At 57.5% G+C, this 16,812-nt stretch overlaps 1 protein-coding gene across 2 annotated transcripts in view; it reads right to left on the bottom strand.

Moving 5' to 3' along the window:
* Nucleotides 1-261: 261 nt before the first annotated feature.
* SDC3 (syndecan 3) overlaps nucleotides 262-16,812 on the bottom strand; it is a 54,157-nt gene continuing 37,606 nt past the window's right edge. The window contains exons 1-5 of one of the 2 annotated variants that reach the window (XM_040086147.2): nucleotides 15,940-15,975; nucleotides 12,725-12,842; nucleotides 11,099-11,730; nucleotides 7,834-8,104; nucleotides 262-6,458 (exon numbers count right to left, since the gene is read on the bottom strand). In XM_040086147.2, the coding sequence (XP_039942081.1) occupies nucleotides 6,292-6,458; nucleotides 7,834-8,104; nucleotides 11,099-11,730; nucleotides 12,725-12,842; nucleotides 15,940-15,960 (1,209 nt within the window). In that variant the 5' untranslated portion in view covers nucleotides 15,961-15,975 and the 3' untranslated portion in view covers nucleotides 262-6,291. Of the gene's footprint in view, nucleotides 6,459-7,833; nucleotides 8,105-11,098; nucleotides 11,731-12,724; nucleotides 12,843-15,939; nucleotides 15,976-16,812 lie in introns of those variants that run through there. The other variant, XM_040086146.2, reaches the window with a different exon arrangement.

Raw genomic sequence — 16,812 nt, 5'->3', positions numbered from 1 at the left:
CAGGGCTGCACTGGGATGATCCATGGCTGCACTGGGATCACCCATGGCTGCACTGGGATCACCCAGGGCTGCACTGGGATCACCCATGGGTGCTGCTGGGATGGTCCAGGCCCCTCAGCACCACTGCAGCTGCCATGGACACCATTCCTGAGCCGCACCCGGCCAGGCCCAGGACCAGGCGGAACCCTCTCCCTGCGCTCCCGGGCCGTGGCAAACCCCGCAGCCGCTGGCACCAAGGACTCAGGCCAGGCCCCGGGCAGGCAATGTTTAAATGACTTTATTTTTTATCTTTTCCTCATTTTATAAATGGGCACAGCACAGAAATAATTAAAAAAAATAGACAGTACCATTACAGTGCTAGATCCATTGGCAAAGATTATTTTTAGAGTCTTTTTTTTTTTTTTCTTTTTTCTTTTTTTTTTTTTGTTGTCATTATTTTTAAAGTTTTGGCCATTGAGTAAGAACAAAAACAATTAACAAACATTTTCTTTTCCTTTCCTTTTCCAAACAGACACTATGAAGCCATTTCAGTACTAAACTCTAGGAGAGTTATGTACATACAAAAAAAAGTTCTGTTTAAGATATGTCTCCTATTAAAAATATTTACATGCATTTTTTTTCCCCTCCTGGATTCATTGAAAGCTCCAACATTTGTAGCGTTCCAGATCTTTGTTTTGTTCTCCTATTGGGATTGTAAATCAGCTCCAAAAAAAGAGTGAAGTTGGAATTATTTCAATCTTCTGGAAAGGGAGAATTTTTTTTTTTTTTAATTTTATTTTTGGGATGTTTATCAATGGATTTTTTTTTTTTTTTGTCTTTTTTAAAATGTATTTTATTTTTTAATTTATACAAGAAGGTTTGATGTTTATTTACAGGAGGAGCAGTGGGTGATGGTTTATCCTGGAGATGTGGTGGTGAGAGAGGAAAGGGGCGATTTTAAAAAGTTTTTCTATCAAACTGCAATGGATTCCTGTTTTTCGGGAGTCTGGTTTGATTGTCAGCTGGGCTGGGGTGACTTCAGCCAGGGGGGACCCTCAGCGGGGGAATTCCTGCAGGAAAAATCCCTGGCGCTCTGGAGGTCTTGGGAGAAACGCTGGAATGTGGGGTGTGGAAAAATTGTGGGTTTTTTCCTTTTTTTTACCCAAAAATCAAAATAACAGGAAAAATAAGCACGGAAATAAAACGTTTGGAGGCTGCAGGCTGAGGCTCCTCTGCTGAGGTGGGGCGCTGCCGGCACAAGGGCTGGGGGTGCTCCGGAGCTCGCGGGGCTTTGGATCCATCCCAGGATCCCATCCCGGGATCTGCTCCGGCCCCGGCAGCAGGAAAAGGCTCCTGATCCCCGCCCCGGCTCAGCCCAACCACCGGGACCGGGCCGGGACCGGGATCGGGATCGGGATCGGGATCGGGATCGGCATCAGGGGGATGTGGAGGGCAGGGAGGAGCAGCAGGAATTTCAGAGGTGGAATCCCACATCCCTTGGGATAAAGGCTGAGACTGGATCTTGCATCCCTTGGGACACAGAATGAGGGGGAATCCCGAATCCTTTGGGACAGGGAATGAGGGGGAACCCTGCATCCCTTGGGACACGGAATGAGGGGGAATCCCGAATTCTTTGGGAAAGGGAATGGGGGATAATCCCACATCCCTTGGGATGTGGAATGAGGGGGAATCCCGAATCCTTTGGGAAAGGGAATGAAGGGGAACCCTGCCTCCCTTAGGAGGGCCAAGGGCCAAGGGTGAATCCCGAATCCCTTGGGAGAGGGGCTGAGGGGGAATCCCGAATCCTTTGAGGCAGGGGTCAAGGCTGAATCCCAAATTCTTTGGGACAGGGGTCAAGGCTGAATCCCGCATTCCTTGGGACAGGCAATCCCACATCCCTGGGGAGCAGGGCCAAGGCTGAATCCCACATTCCTTAGGACAGAGGCCGAGGGCTGCAGAGCCCAGCACGTGGTGCTGGAGAACAAATCCTCCTCCCTTCCCTCTTTTTCCTCCTCCCTTTCCTCCTCTTCCTCCTTCTTTTCCCCCTCCTCCTCCTCAGGAGCGGAGCGCCCCGGCCCCGTGCCCGTCTATACATCTCTACATATACATTAATTACATACACATATATACACACACAGACACCCACAGCCCCATCCCCGCTCCCAGGGAGCCCTGGGAGCTCATTCCCACAAAACCTTCCCGGACTGAAAGCCCGGCGTTACTTCAGGGCCTGGCAGAACACCTTGGAGCCCGGAAAAAGTCACGGCAAGGGCGGTTACGGGAAAAAAAGGGAGTTAAAAAACCCACTCCTGCTCTCGGCCCATGGGTTTGCTCCTGTGGAAGCCTCTGAGCCGGTGATTCACGGCAGGGAGAGCTCGGAATTCTGGAGATGGAGCTGGGGATGAGGCAAAGGAACTCCCAGACAGGGATTGCCAGGGAAGTGGGGGAGGGAGGGGGGAAATCTGAGGTGAAGCAGCCCGTCCTGGCAGTGATCCCACCCCAGCCGTCCCCCTCCCTGCAGCTGGATCTCCCAGCACAGCTCGATAGGGAAAGGCCCAAAGTCAGATTTTTGGAGGAAAGAGACTACTCCATGCTACACAGGGACCTGGTGCTCTTTATGGAAGGATCCAATACCAGAGGGATTTTTGGAGCGGAGGGACAACTCCCAGCCCTGCAAAACCCACCCAGGGCTGGCTCCTGCTGCTGCTGGGCCCCTTCCATCCCCTGTCCTTCCCAAACTCCCCTTTCCAGCCCGGGTTTGGGCTCTCTGCCATTCCCTCCCCTTTGATCCACTCCTCCCGCCTTATCCCGATGGATGTGGCCCAGGAGCTCCTGGATATTCTCCTGCTGGATATTCTCCATCATTCTCCTGCTGCAATTCCAGCAGGGAGAGCCCCAAGGCAGGCAGAGCTGGCAGAGCAGCCCACGCCACCCTGCAATTCCAGAAACTCCTAAAATTATCCAGCTGGAACAGCCGAGAGCCTCCCCGCGGCTCCGGTGCCTCACACACACAGAGGAACGTGCGGAAAATAAATGGAAAAGCTGTGGAAAATCCCTCGGGGAGCACAGCTGGAAGGACCAGCACATCTGCTCCAGCTGTTCCTGGCTGGGATCACCACGAGGGATCAGAATTTGGGCAGAGGCGATGACGTCAGACTCGGCTTTGGGGAGGGGCGATGTTGGAGACACTTCCGCTCACGCCGAGTTCATTTTCCCAAAACTCTGCTCCGCGTCCCAGTTGGCAGCTGGGGGATGGCTCCTCCTGTGCGGAGCTCCCTCACCCTTCCTCACCCATCTTCCCACCAGGGATCCCTGGAAAGCCCCGGAGCGGCTGCAGGAGGGAGCAGCTGCCTCCACCTGCACCAGGCAGCAGCGCTCGGGGTTTTACCCATCCCCGTGGCTCTGCTGATGGAGAAATGACATTATCCAGGGGTTTTTGGGAGACGGGCTTTCCCAAAATACCCTGCGATGTTCAGCTCCATCCCAGCTCCTTGGAGGGAGGCACAGGATCGCATCCTCCAGCACCAGGGGTTTTTTTTCCCTTCCAGCATCAACTCCCACGGCCCCCATGGAGCTGAGGTGACACAAGAGGCTGTGACTTCGTTAACACCACAAAAAGCCGGCTCCAAACCCAAAAGATTCTCCTGGAGCTCACATCCCTCTGATGGTGGAGAGGAAAAGAAGTGGAAGCAGGAGATAATTAATTATTTGATCACTTCTGATTAGCATTTTAATTGCCTTCACCTTTTTTTTTTTTTTTTTTTTTTTAATTGTGTTTATCTCATATTTTAATTACTGCAGAAGTCCTGCCCAGGCTCCTCTCACCCTCCCACCTCCAGCTTTCCTCATTCCCGAAGCTGTGATGGATTTAAGTGCCGGGATTACAACCTAACACCAGCTGAGAGGGACGAGGTTAAGCTTGAGTGAGTAAAAAAATTGTATTATGGAACTCCAGACTATTAAATAGGGGGAAAAAATGGAATGAAGAAGATTAAGGAGGCAGCTCTGAAAAGCGGCATTAAAAAGATTAAGCTGAGAGGGTTGTGTTTTCTTTTTTTAAAGCAAGCTCCAAAGATTAAATCCAGGTTTTCCCAAAAGATGGGGATTTTGGGTGGCCTTGGTGACCTTGATTGGTGCCACGCCCCTTTGTGTGATCCCAACAGGGCCAAAATCCATCAAATCCAGGAGCCCAAACTCCCTCTGGGGCAGCAGAGTGGCTCTGGGTTGGCACCAGGCTCCTTCTGAGTGTTCCCTCCCTTGGATGGAGCATCCTCATCCTTCATCCTCATCCTTCATCCTCATCCTCATCCTCCCTCCAGCATGGACACAGAAATGGTCACTCCCAGCACCACCACCCCAAACATCCAACAGGGCCCTCTCCAAGCTCCAAGAACCTGGACCACGAGGATTTTGAAGCTGACAGCTCAAAAATGAGGATTTAGAGCTGATCCATGAGTGGGGTTCTTTCCCTATCCTGAAGTAAAGCCAGGTCGTCATTTTGGGTTTTATCCCAGGAAAAGCAGCCCAAAGCTCCCAACTGCCCAACCCAAAATCCCACCCAAGCACCCCAGACCACTGAGAAATTCCAGGGATTTCATTTCCTTCCATACCTGTGTTACTGTGGATGTACGGGAGTGGAGATAGATATTTGTATAAATTTAAAATATTCATATGGCCTCAAATCCCATCCACAACCGAGCTCTTCTGTCTTGCAATCCCCACCAGGGCCATAAAACCCTAAATCCACCAACCCCCTCAGGGGCCGAGGTGTCCCTGGCCCCGTGCAGGTTAATTCACAAAATGTTTTTCCCCAAATTTTCCCATTTAAATTGCTCCAAGAGCAAATCCAAAGTCTCCGTGGGTCCCCATCGAGATCACAACCACCGTGACAACAAAGTTCCACAAACAGGGCTCCAGCTAGTTAAGAGCCACCTCGTTGAAACACCTTAATTGCAATATCTTAATTGAAATATCTCAGTTGAAATTTCTCAATTGTGTGCAGAGGTTGCTCTGGAAGATCCGACCTTTCCCGAGGGTCTGGATCTGCTCCCTGGGCAGCCTCCAAGGGGACACCTGGGAGGCGCCACGGTCGGGTTCTCTCCAGCCCTGTGGGTTGTGCTGGGATTTAAACACCAATGAAGGAAAACCGTCAATCCTGGGGATTCAAACGACAAAGGAAAACCATCAGTCCTGCGTCTTTCCATAAATTTTGGGATCTTCACAATGATCCAGTTGAAGCCTCCTCTTCCTCACCTCTGGAGCCGGTGGGATCCCTGCTGGACCCAAGAGGACAGGGATGGTCCCTGCTTGGATTTCCCTCCTTAGGCTGCATCCCACGCCTTGCAGAGCGCTGTTTTCCCCTCTGGAAGAGCCAGGGACAGGATTCAGCTTCTCCATTCCCAGCTCCTCCCTGAGGAATGTCCCGCAAAGCCGAGCTTTAGTGGTCACAGTGAAAACCCAGCCCAAGCCAAGTCCCTTCCTGGCCAAACCCCTCAGGGAGATGTGGATCCAGGAGATTCCAGGGAGTGGCCGGATGGCAGCAGCCTGGGATGGCCCAATGCAGCTCCACGAGCTCTCCAGAGCATTGATCCAAAGGGATCATTCCCAGCGTTTGTATTTATTTCCTTTTTCCCCGCTGCAGGAGCGAATCCCAGGGTGCCAGGTATTCCACCCCTCTGTGCTTTTCCCAAGGTTCCAGGAGCGTGGGAGAGTCGTGTTCTCTCTTCCAGCAGAAGGGGATTCCTGCGGAGCAACCAACCCCGTTCCAAAAGAAAACCAAAAAATAAAGATGAGGCAGAGGGAAGGAAATCTCCCTCCTTTATGGATGGAAAAAAAAAAAAAAAAAAGAAAGAAGAGGGGAATAAATCCAAAGCAAGCCCGCTGCACCCCAGGGCTGGCAGGAGGTGTGGCACTCCGGATCCCAGAGTTTGTGGTGGTGGTGTTGAGAAAAGTCCCGCCGAGCTCCGGGCGCCGTGGGCAGCCCATCCCGTGCTCTCCAGAGCAATTCCCGGGCACGGCTGCCCTGGCGTCGGCTCCTTGGCGCGGGCTCCGCGCCCCGTCCCTCCCGCCAGCAGAAAGCGTGCGGTGCTGGGCGCGACCTCGGCGCTGCTGCGGGCACCCCGCGCCCCCCGCGCCAAGGACGCCGTTCCTCCTTCAGCCGCCGCGGGTTTCGCTTCGTAAATTCACAGTCTGATCCCAAAAAAAGAGAGGGGGAAAGGGGGGGAAGAGAGAGACTGGATGGAGGAGAGGAGGGGGAGGGTTTGGAGCGGGGAGTCGGGGAGGGAGGAAGCATGAGGCACTCCGGGCTCTCGTCTACGCGTAGAACTCCTCCTGCTTGTCGGGCTTCTGGTAGGTGACGTTGGCCTGCTTGGGCTCCTCCAGGGTGTAGCTGCCCTCGTCCTTCTTCTTCATGCGGTAGATGAGCAGCATCACCAGGAAGGCGGCGAAGAGGGCGCCCACCACACCGCCCACGATCACGGCTGCAACAGCGCACAGGGACACGGCCGTCAGGGCCACCTGCGGCCATCGGTGCCACCCCCGGCCATCAGTGCCACCCCCGGCCGTCAGTGCCACCCCCGGCCGTCAGGGCCACCCCCGGCCGTCAGTGCCACCTGCGGCCGTCAGTGCCACCCCCAGCCGTCGGTGCCACCCCCAGCCATCAGTGCCACCTGCGGCCATCGGTGCCACCCCCAGCCATCAGTGCCACCCCCAGCCGTCAGTGCCACCTCCAGCCGTCAGTGCCACCTGCGGCTGTCAGTGCCACCCATGGCCATCCGTGCCAGCTGCAGCCATCAGTGCCACCCCCCTGTCTGTCAGTGCCACCTGCGGCCATCGGTGCCACCTGCGGCTGTCAGTGTCACCCCTGTCCATCAGTGCCACCTGCGGCCGTCAGTGCCACCTGCAGCCATCAGTGCCACCCCTGTCTGTCAGTCCACCCCCCTGACCATCAGTGCCACCCCCCTGACCATCAGTGCCACCCCCGCCTCTCAGTGTTACCCCCAGCCACCAGTGACCCCCCGGCTAGAAGAGCCACCCCTGGCCATCAGTGCCATCTGTGGCCCTCAGTGCCACCCTCTGGTCCTCAGTGTCACCCCCATGGCCTTCAGGGTCACCCCCAGCCGTCAGTGTCATTCATGGCCATCAGTGCCACCCCCAGCTGTCAGTGCCACCCTCAGCTGTCAGTGCCACCCCCAGCCCCCAGTGCCATCCTCCCGGTCACCAGTGTCATTCACAGCCATTAGTGCCACCCCCAGCTGTCAGTGCCACCCCCAGCCCCAGCCTGGCTTCCAGCACAAAGACTCTTGGGGGGTTCATTTGGGATTCCAGCCCGCTTCTGTGCTTTGGAAGTCTGGGAGCAGCCTCTCAGCGGTGGCCAGGTCACCGCAGCACATCTTTGGGTTTCCAGGAAAAAAAATCCCACTCTTTTCCTGTCAGTCCATCTCAGCACAAACAAATTGTGCACAACATTCCTGGCAAAGGCACAGACACCCTTGGGACCCCCCAGCAGAGCTGTGGAGCAGTTTTGGGAGGTGGGTGTGGGTGATGCCAGGCTCAGCACTACCCCACTTTGGGGAATCATTTGGGATTCCAGCCTGGCTTTGGAAGTTTGGGAGCAGGGCTTGGTGCTGAGCTATGACCACAGAACATCTTTGCACCGAAATCCCATCTTTTTTCCTGGAAATCCATCTCAGTAGAAGGAAATTGTGCAGAGCTTCTCTGACAAAGACGTGGAGACCCTGGGACACCCCATGGAGCAATCTGGGGCGTGGGTGGGGGTTATCCCAATGCCCTTCCCAGGCCTGTCCCCTCTCCTGGGACAAACCCTGCCCCCCAAACCCTGGCCCCGTATCTCACCTATCAACACCTCTTTCCTCTCCAGGATGTTCTTCTGGGGCAGCTGAGCAGCCGAGTTGCCCGAGTCTATCGTGTTGTCCATCAGCCCCGTCTCCACGTTCCTGCCGGGCCCCGGCCCCGCCGGCGGGGTCACCACAGCCATCACCTCGTTCCTGAGGTCGGGACGAGTCGTCTCCTCCTCCTCCCGGATCTCGAAGTCCCCGCTGGGGCCGCTGCTGGCCGGGACCTCCAGCTCGTTGTCGGGGACTGTTGTCACCTCCCCTGGCTCCATCTGGGAGAAAGGACAAGATGGAGCAGGGGACAAGGACCAAAGGGTGTCCACAGGACATCACCGACTGAGGACAGGGTAGGGGACAGGGGGATGACATTGGGGTGTCCCTTCCCTGTGTCACTGAAGTTGTACAGCAGTGACAACACAACCCCACAACCTGAGAGTCACCAAAAGGTTGAGGCCACCATGGCTGAGCTGGGCCATTCTCTGTCCCCATCCCAGGACCTGTTCCCTCTAGTTTCTCCAAAAAAGCCCCCATCCCAGCCCCTGCTCCGTTACAGGGCAGGATTTCTCCCTGATATCCCATCCCAGAATGTGCTCCCTTACAGGGCAGGATTTCTCCCTGATATCCCATCCCACACCCTGCTCCCTTACAGGGCAGGATTTCTCCCTGATATCCCATCCCACACCCTGCTCCCTTACAGGGCAGGATTTCTCCCTGATATCCCATCCCACACCCTGCTCCCTTACAGGGCAGGATTTCTCCCTGATATCCCATCCCAGCCCCTGCTCCCTTACAGGGCAGGATTTCTCCCCGATATCCCATCCCAGCCCCTGCTCCCTTACAGGGCAGGATTTCTCCCTGATATCCCATCCACACCCTGCTCCCTTACAGGGCAGGATTTCTCCCTGATATCCCATCCACACCCTGCTCCCTTACAGGGCAGGATTTCTCCCCGATATCCCATCCCGGGCCCTGCTCCCTTACAGGGCAGGATTTCTCCCCAATATCCCATCCCACACCCTGCTCCCTTACAGGGCAGGATTTCTCCCCGATATCCCATCCCAGAATGTGCACCCTCACAGGGCAGGATTTCTCCCTGATATCCCATCCCAGCCCCTGCTCCCTTACAGGGCAGGATTTCTCCCCGATATCCCATCCCAGCCCCTGCTCCCTTACAGGGCAGGATTTCTCCCCGATATCCCATCCCAGAATGTGCACCCTCACAAGGCAGGATTTCTCCCCGATATCCCATCCCAGGTGTCCCGCTGGGCTCTGTCTCCGGAGCGCAGGTTGGATGTCAGCGCTCGCAGGTCACCCTAACAGGAGGTGACACAACGTCCGTGCCACACCAGCACAGCGAGAGGAAGGACTGGACGCTGCTGGATGGGCTCCAGGGGTCCCTTCCCTCTTCCTTTCCCCGGCTCCTGGTGCACAGGGCAGGAGCAGGAGGATGGGTCCTTGTCACCAGGACACAGAGCTGTCACCTCAGCCCTGCTCCCTGCTGTCCCTGCCCAATTCCCTTGGCAAGGACGGGATCCTGGCCTCGAGGGCAAATATTGCCTGGGAATATGATCCATCCCACCCCCTCCATCCCATCCCTGATCCATTCACTGCCTCCTGCACATCCCATCGGGATCAAATCCCCTGGACTTTCCCCCTCGTCCCTCGGCGTGTCCGCTGAGCTGGAGCATCCCAGAGCCAAACCTCCCCGGGTGGGCAAGCGGCTCCTTCCCGCCTGCCTCGGGCACAAAGTGGGATTTGGGATGAGGCAGGGTTTGGAATGAGGCAGGGTTCGGGATGAGGCAGAGTTCAGGATGAGGCAGAGTTCAGGATGAGGAGAGTTCAGGATGAGCATAGTTCAGGATGAGCAGAGCTCAGGATGAGGCAGAGTTCAGGATGAGCCAGGGTTCAGGATGAGGAGAGTTCAGGATGAGGAGGGTACAGGATGAGGAGGGTACAGGATGAGCCAGGTTTCAGGATGAGCCAGGGTTCAGGATGAGGAGAGTTCAGGATGAGGAGAGCTCAGGATGAGGCAGAGTTCAGGATGAGCCAGGGTTCAGGATGAGGATAGTTCGGGATGAGGCAGGGTTTGGATGAGAAGGGTTCAGGATGAGCAGAGCTCAGGATGAGGAGGGTTCAGGATGAGGAGGGTACAGGATGAGGCAGGTTTCAGGATGAGGCAGGGTTCAGGATGGGGAGAGTTCAGGATGAGCTAGGATTCAGGATGAGGAGAGCTCAGGATGAGGAGAGCTCAGGATGAGGATAGTTCAGGATGAGGCAGGGTTCGGGATGAGGCAGAGTTCAGGATAAGGCAGGATTGGGGATGAGGCAGAGTTCAGGATAAGGCAGGATTCGGGATGAGGCAGAGTTCAGGATGAGGCAGGATTTGGGATGAGGCAGAGTTCAGGATGATGAGAGCTCAGGATGAGGGTAGTTCGGGATGAGGCAGGTTTGGGATGAGGCAGAGTTCAGGATGAGGAGAGTTCAGGATGAGCCAGGATTCAGGATGAGGAGAGTTCCGGATGAGGCAGAGTTCAGGATGAGGAGAGTTCGGGATGAGGCAGGGGCTGTCTGGGGCGGGGGTGGGAGCCCTCTCCATGTCCCGCTGCCCCGGGGCCAGCGCACGGCTCAGCGCTTCCCACGAGCCGGGGTTGTGACAGGGATTAATTGAAGGTCAGCGAGAGCCCCGAGCGCTCAGAGCTCGCATTTGCAGGCGGCAAAGAGGGAGTAGTTTAGACAAATCACTCCACCTTTCAGTCAAAGCGGCTGCAAAGGGCCCCTGAGGGGTTCTGAATGCGAGATGGAGCTGAAATCCCTGCTCAGGACACCTGACGGGCTGGAAATGCACCATCAAGCCGTAATTGAGGAGGGTGTGGGGCTCCTGGCAGGGCCGGGAGCTGGGACACGACACCAAACCCCGAGGAAAGTCGCTGTGTCCCTGTGGGATGTGGCACTGCCGCCCTCCTGCCTGGGGAAGCTGCTCTGGAGACGGCACTGCCGTGGACACCGGGATTGCTGGCACATCCTGGAGCCCTCAGGATTTCCGGCACATCCTGGAGCTCTCAGGAGCTTGAACCCCTGCCCAGGTTAAACTCCCCCTTTCCACCTCCTTCCCAGCTCCCCAGCTGCTCCGCTCTGGAAGAGCCCAGCCTGCCTCGACCTCCCTCAGAGCAAGTGGCCGAGGATGGACGGACACCAAAGGCCTCCCGTGGCCACCACTTGGCTTCCCAGGGAGCCCAGGACCCCCGAGAAGGGCTCCGGCCTCCTACCTGAGGGGCCTCGGTGGGCGGCAGCGTGGTGGTCATGGGCAAGGCCGCGCTTTTCTCGGGGAGCTCTGCAGTCCTGGAGGTGCTGGGCTTTGGCAGGGCCATGGGCCTGGCTGTGCTGGTGGGGACGAGGCGTGACGTGGCCACCTCTGTCGGGGCGCTGGTTTTGGGGACGGGCGTGGTGGGGGTTTCCAGGGTGGTGGCCCGGGTGGTGGCCGCCTTGGTGGCCAAGGGGGGCAGGAACCTCCGGATGGTGGTGGGCTTGGCCGTGGCCACGGTGGTGCTGCTTGTGGTGGTGGTGGCCGTGGTGGTGGTGGTGGTGGCCGTGGTGGTGGTGGTGGCCTCCGTGGTGGTGGTGGTGGTGGCCGTGGTGGTCGGGGGCTCGCTGGCCGTGGTGCTGGTGCTGGTGGTGGCTTTCCAGCTGGGCACGGCCGGTGCCCCTGTGGTCCTGGGGATGAGCGAGGCGCGGGTCGCCTGCCCGGGGGTGGTGTCCTGGGGCGTGGGGGACGGCTCCAGGGGCGTTGCCACAGGCTGGGCGGCGGTGACGGGCAGCACGGCCGCCGTGGTGGGCAGCGTCACCGGCGTGTCCGTGGTCAGGCTCACGGCCGTGTCCAGCCCCAGCTCCCGCTCGAAGTCTGAAATGGGGGGACAAGAGGGAAGAGTGAAACCGCTGCTGCTGCATTTCCCTGGCACCGCTCCCAAAATCCGAGGGCACGGATGGTTCCAGGCTCGGCAGAAGCCGAGGGCTGTTTCCGTGTGGTGGCCAAAGCCCTCTCTGGGGTCTGTGGGAGGGCCAGTCCTGCCCAGTAGGGCCAGAGGCTGAACTGGGACATGGAGGCACTGGAGCCCAGCTTTTGGGACAGCTCCCATTGCTTTTGTCTCAGGGGACCACTCCAGTGACGGATAGAGGGCAATTCCCCCCTCACATCCCCTCTCCAGCCCCCAAACATCACACTCGGCCAGAGACCCTTCCCTGGAACCCCCAGCCCCACAACCAGCCAAGAACCCTTCCTGGGAACCTCCCAGCCCCACAGCCAGCCAAGGACCCTTCTGGGAACCTCCCAACCCCACAGGCAGCCAAGGACCCTTCCTGGGAACCTCCCAGCCCCACAGGCAGCCAAGGACCATCCCAGGAACCCCCCAACCCCACAGCCAGCCAAGAACCCTTCTCCAAGCCCCCCAACCCCACAGCCAGCCATGGACCCTTCTCCAGAGCTCCCCAGCCCCACAGCCAGCCAAGAACACTTCCCTGGAACCCCCCAGCCCCACAGCCAGCCAAGAACCCTTCCGGGAACCCCCCAACCCCACAGCCAGCCAAGGACCATCCCAGGAACCCCCCAACCCCACAGCCAGCCAAGAACCCTTCTCCAGAGCTCCCCAGCCCCACAGCCAGCCAAGAACCCTTCTCCAGAGCTCCCCAGCCCCACAGCCAGCCATGGACCCTTCTCCAGAGCTCCCCAGCCCCACAGCCAGCCATGGACCCTTCTCCAGAGCTCCCCAGCCCCACAGCCAGCCAAGGACCCTTCCTGGGAACTCCCCCAGCCCCACAGAGAGCCATGGACCCTTCCCAGGAATCCCAGGGACCCCCCAACCATCCAAGGACTCCCCAGGAGCCCCCCAGGTACTCACACCCCGAGCCAGAGCCGGAGTAGAAGTCGTCCAGCTCATCTTCTCCAAAGGGGTCGTCATCCCCAGAGCCCTCCAGGTCCACGGGCCTCTCGTAGTTCTCATTGCGCCAGCGCTGAGCCTGTGACCGGAGGGACACGTGAGCGGCTCCAGCCCCACACAGGTGACACCGCAGCCGCCCCCCGTGGGACCAGGCACGGGAAAAGCAGCACAAACAGCCTCCAGCTGAACCACCCCGAATGGCAGTGTTTTCCCCCAAAACAACTCAGAGTGAGCTCACACCGACTCCAACAATTCCCATGGACAAAAAGCTGCTCTTTTTTTTTTTGTTTGTTTGTTTGGGTTTTTTTGGGAAAACCCAACATTCCCTTTTGGAAGCTGTAAGAAGAACGCTCTGTTTGGTTCTCCAGCTGGCGGCTGCTCAGCCTCGATAATTTCCCTGCGAGTCCTGGCTCCGGTGTGACAGCAACACCTCATCAGCTGCCGCAGCTTGGGAAGCCTCGAGAGGAAACAACACCAGACTTCAAATATTCCCCTGCATCCCAGAGCCGCGAAAACGCGGGGAGCCCTCGCTAGCAGCGCTCTTAAACATCTTGTTTTGCAGATCAAAGTGTCTCCTGTTGGCGTTGCGAGGAAGTGCTTTGACACCTCATTACAAGGCAAACAAGGCGGCTTTGATCTGCGAGATCGCATCAGATGTTTCAAGATGTAACGAGCCAGGTTCGAGCTTCAGTTTCAAATCAAGGCCTTGACGGGTCCCCGTCGCCTCTCGGAGCGTTTTACCTCCCAAAAACCGCTCGGGGTTTCTTTGTTTTTGCTGTAGCTCGGAGCAGAAGGAGTTTTGAACAGTCAGGAGGAGAAATTTGGGACCTGGCTCGCGTTTTGTCCACACATCCCTTCCCCCATCAGGAGGGAGAATCCATCAGCTCGTGAAGGGCTGGGGGAGTTGAGCTTTTAAGTGTCTGAGCTGCGTCTGGCTGGATCCGCTCCAGCTCTTCCCAGCTGGATGTATCATCCCACTGGATGCATCCTGCCGGTCTCTCACACCGCGTGTGCTTCCCAGATCTCTGGGAATATTCAGCCTTTGCCCCCCAGCTGATGCACCATCCTGCATTCCCAGCACCGGCTCACCAGCTGCTCACTGGAAATTGTGATCCCGCAGAATAAATCCGCAAGGATTTGGGAATTACACAGCCCAAAAATATGAGACAGGTCACCAAAACTGCTGGGAAGGCAAGGAAAAATGCCAGGGATTGAGGGGATTCAGGAAGAAACATTGGGAACCACTCTCATTTGCCTTTTGATGTTTTTACACCAAAGTATCAAGGCTGCCCGGGAAATGAGGAGAGCCCGGCGCTCCCCAGCCCATCCCCGTTCCCGAGGGTGGGATTCTCCCTCTGTGACCTGCAAAGCCTCTCCCTGATGGAAGCCACATGGCCCCGCTCCCTTTGTTCCTCCTCAAATTGGAACAAGATGCAGCTCTTCCAGACTCCTGGCTCCGGGCTTGGAGCAGGAAATGGGAACGGAAGCACCGGCTTGGCACAGCAGCTCCCATCTGTCCAACACCCATCTGTGCATCCATGCATCCACCCATCCATCCATCATCCATCCATCATCCATCCATCCATCCATCCATCCATCCATCCATCCATGCATCCAACACCCATCCATCATCCATCCATCCATCCATCCATCCATCCATCCATCCATCCATCCATCCATCATCCATCCATCCATCCATCCATCATCCATCCATCATCCATCCATCCATCATCCATCCATCCATCATCCATCCATCCATCCATCCATCCATCCATCCATCATCCATCCATCCATCATCCATCCATCCATCCATCCATCCATCCAATATCCATCCATCCATCCATCCATCCATGCATGCATCCAACACCCATCCATCTGTGATTCCATTCATCCATCTCTGCATCAATCATCCATCATCCATCCATCCATCCCTCATCCATCCATCCATCATCCATCCATCCATCCATCCATCCATCATCCATCCATCCATCCATCCATCCATCCCTCCATCTATCCCCCATCCATCATCCCTCCATCCATCCATCCATCCATCCATCCATCCATCCATCCATCCATCATCCATCCCTCCATCTATCCCCCATCCATCATCCATCCATCCATCCCTCCATCCATTCATCCATCCATCCATCCATCCATCCCTCCACCTAACCCTAAACCTGAACCAGGACCAGCACAAGCCCCACAACAACCCCACAGCCAGGACGAGACCGGGGGGACCCCGCCTGCAGCACGGCCCCAGCCGAGCTCCACACAGACTGAGAGACCTGGGAACAATCTCCAGGTGTTCCCAGTGCACAGGGCGGTGTTTGGGACACGGCTGTTCCCAAAGAAGCCCCCTCATCGCTCCATGCCCAAGGCGCTGACGTAACCCCCGCCCATCCGCAGCCCTGACGGTTTGAGGTCAGGCTCGTGCCATAAATCTTGGGAGCAGTCGGGGTTTATTTGGATTTAGTGCTGCTGGGATCGTTAACGTTCCACGTGCCCCTGGCCGTGCATGGCCCCCCTCCCCAGGAATGGGGGTCTGCTCCCCCCGGGAATGAGGGTCTGCTCCCTCCGGGACTGGGGGTCTGCTCCCCTCAGGAATGGGGGTCTGCTCCCCTCAGGAATGAGGGTCTGCTCCCCCCGGGAATGGGGGCCTGCTCCCCCGGGAATGAGGGGCTGCTCCCCTCAGGAATGAGGGGCTGCTCCCCCGGGAATGGGGGTCTGCTCCCCCGGGAATTAGGGGCTGCTCCCTCCAGGCACAAGGGACTGCTCCCCCTGGCCTGGCCCGGATGGAGGGGAGGGAAAGCAGAGTTTGCCAGCTCAGGAAACCACAAATCACTCAGGACAGCAGCTCCCACCTCCCGACCTGGGGCTGCCTCCCCATCCATCACAGCCCCTATTCCCAATCCACCACAGCCCCCCCATCCCGATCCACCACAGCCCCCCCCTCCACATCCATCACAGCCCCCATTCCCAATCCATCACAGCCCCCATTCCCAATCCATCCCAGTCGCCATTCCCAATCCATCATAGCCCCCATTCCCAATCCATCCCAACCCCCATTCCCAATCCATCCCAGCCCCCAAGCCAAGCCACAGCTGCCTGGATTTGTCCCAAAAGAGAAGTTTCATCCAGACTTTATCCCTGCCCCAGCAGGCTCCGTGTGCTCAGACCCCTGGATGTGCCGGATCCATCCACGCAGCCCCCAGTGTCCCGGGATGGTGGCAGGGACGGTCCCCACCCCGCTGCAGAAGGGATGGGGCCACTGCTCCCGTGAGAAAAGCTTTTCCAAGACATGGATTGCGTGGCTGTGGAGGGCTGGGCCTGTCACACACACCACGTCCCCGTCTGGATCAGTCTCCTCCCATGGCTGGGATGAGGGACAGGCTCGCAGCATTCCAGGTGCTCAGAGCAGCCCTCTCCAGGTGCTCATTCCAAAGCTGAGCCAGGCAGAGAATTCCTCGGGGCAGGGAGGAAATCCCAGCGTGCTGCTGATCCCGCCTCTGTTCCCCCTGCCACCCCTGTCACCCCCGCCCTGGTGGCAGCAGGATGTCACTTATTAGCCAGCTCCAGCCAAGGGCCAGCAGCTCGATCCCTGCAATTCCAACTGCCCAGCTGACAGCTCTTTCCTTACCCAGCTCCGCGCTGCTTCGTTAGGGAAATTAAACCCGGGATCATGGCGGAGCCGCTGGAGGCAGCGGGATGAGGCTGGCCTGGGGGGCTGCGTCACTTCTGGATGAGAAGTGGGAAGGTTTCAGTGTCCCCAGGGAGGTGATGGCTGTGCCCAGGATTATCCTGCAGCCGGGGAACTGCTCCTGTCACATCCCCGTGTCCCACGGGGGCAGCCCGGGCCGGGACCGGGGTCTGGCATCACCCAGACCCCAAACAAGGGCCCCGTTCCCACTCCCCCAGGGTGCCCAAAGGTCACAGCTCTGCTGCTATAAAAACCAGCCCTGATGAAGAGCAGACTCCAGGGCAGGGCCAGAAAGTCACGTTTCACCGAATGCTCCCTCATTGTGCTCCAAACGACCCCGAACAAGCGCCAG

The sequence above is a fragment of the Hirundo rustica genome, chromosome 25, assembly GCF_015227805.2.
Source record: "Hirundo rustica isolate bHirRus1 chromosome 25, bHirRus1.pri.v3, whole genome shotgun sequence".
In the NCBI taxonomy this organism is placed as follows: Eukaryota; Metazoa; Chordata; class Aves; order Passeriformes; family Hirundinidae; genus Hirundo; species Hirundo rustica.
Note: the sequence above shows the minus strand (reverse complement) of the source record. Positions and strands in the feature narration are given on the sequence as shown.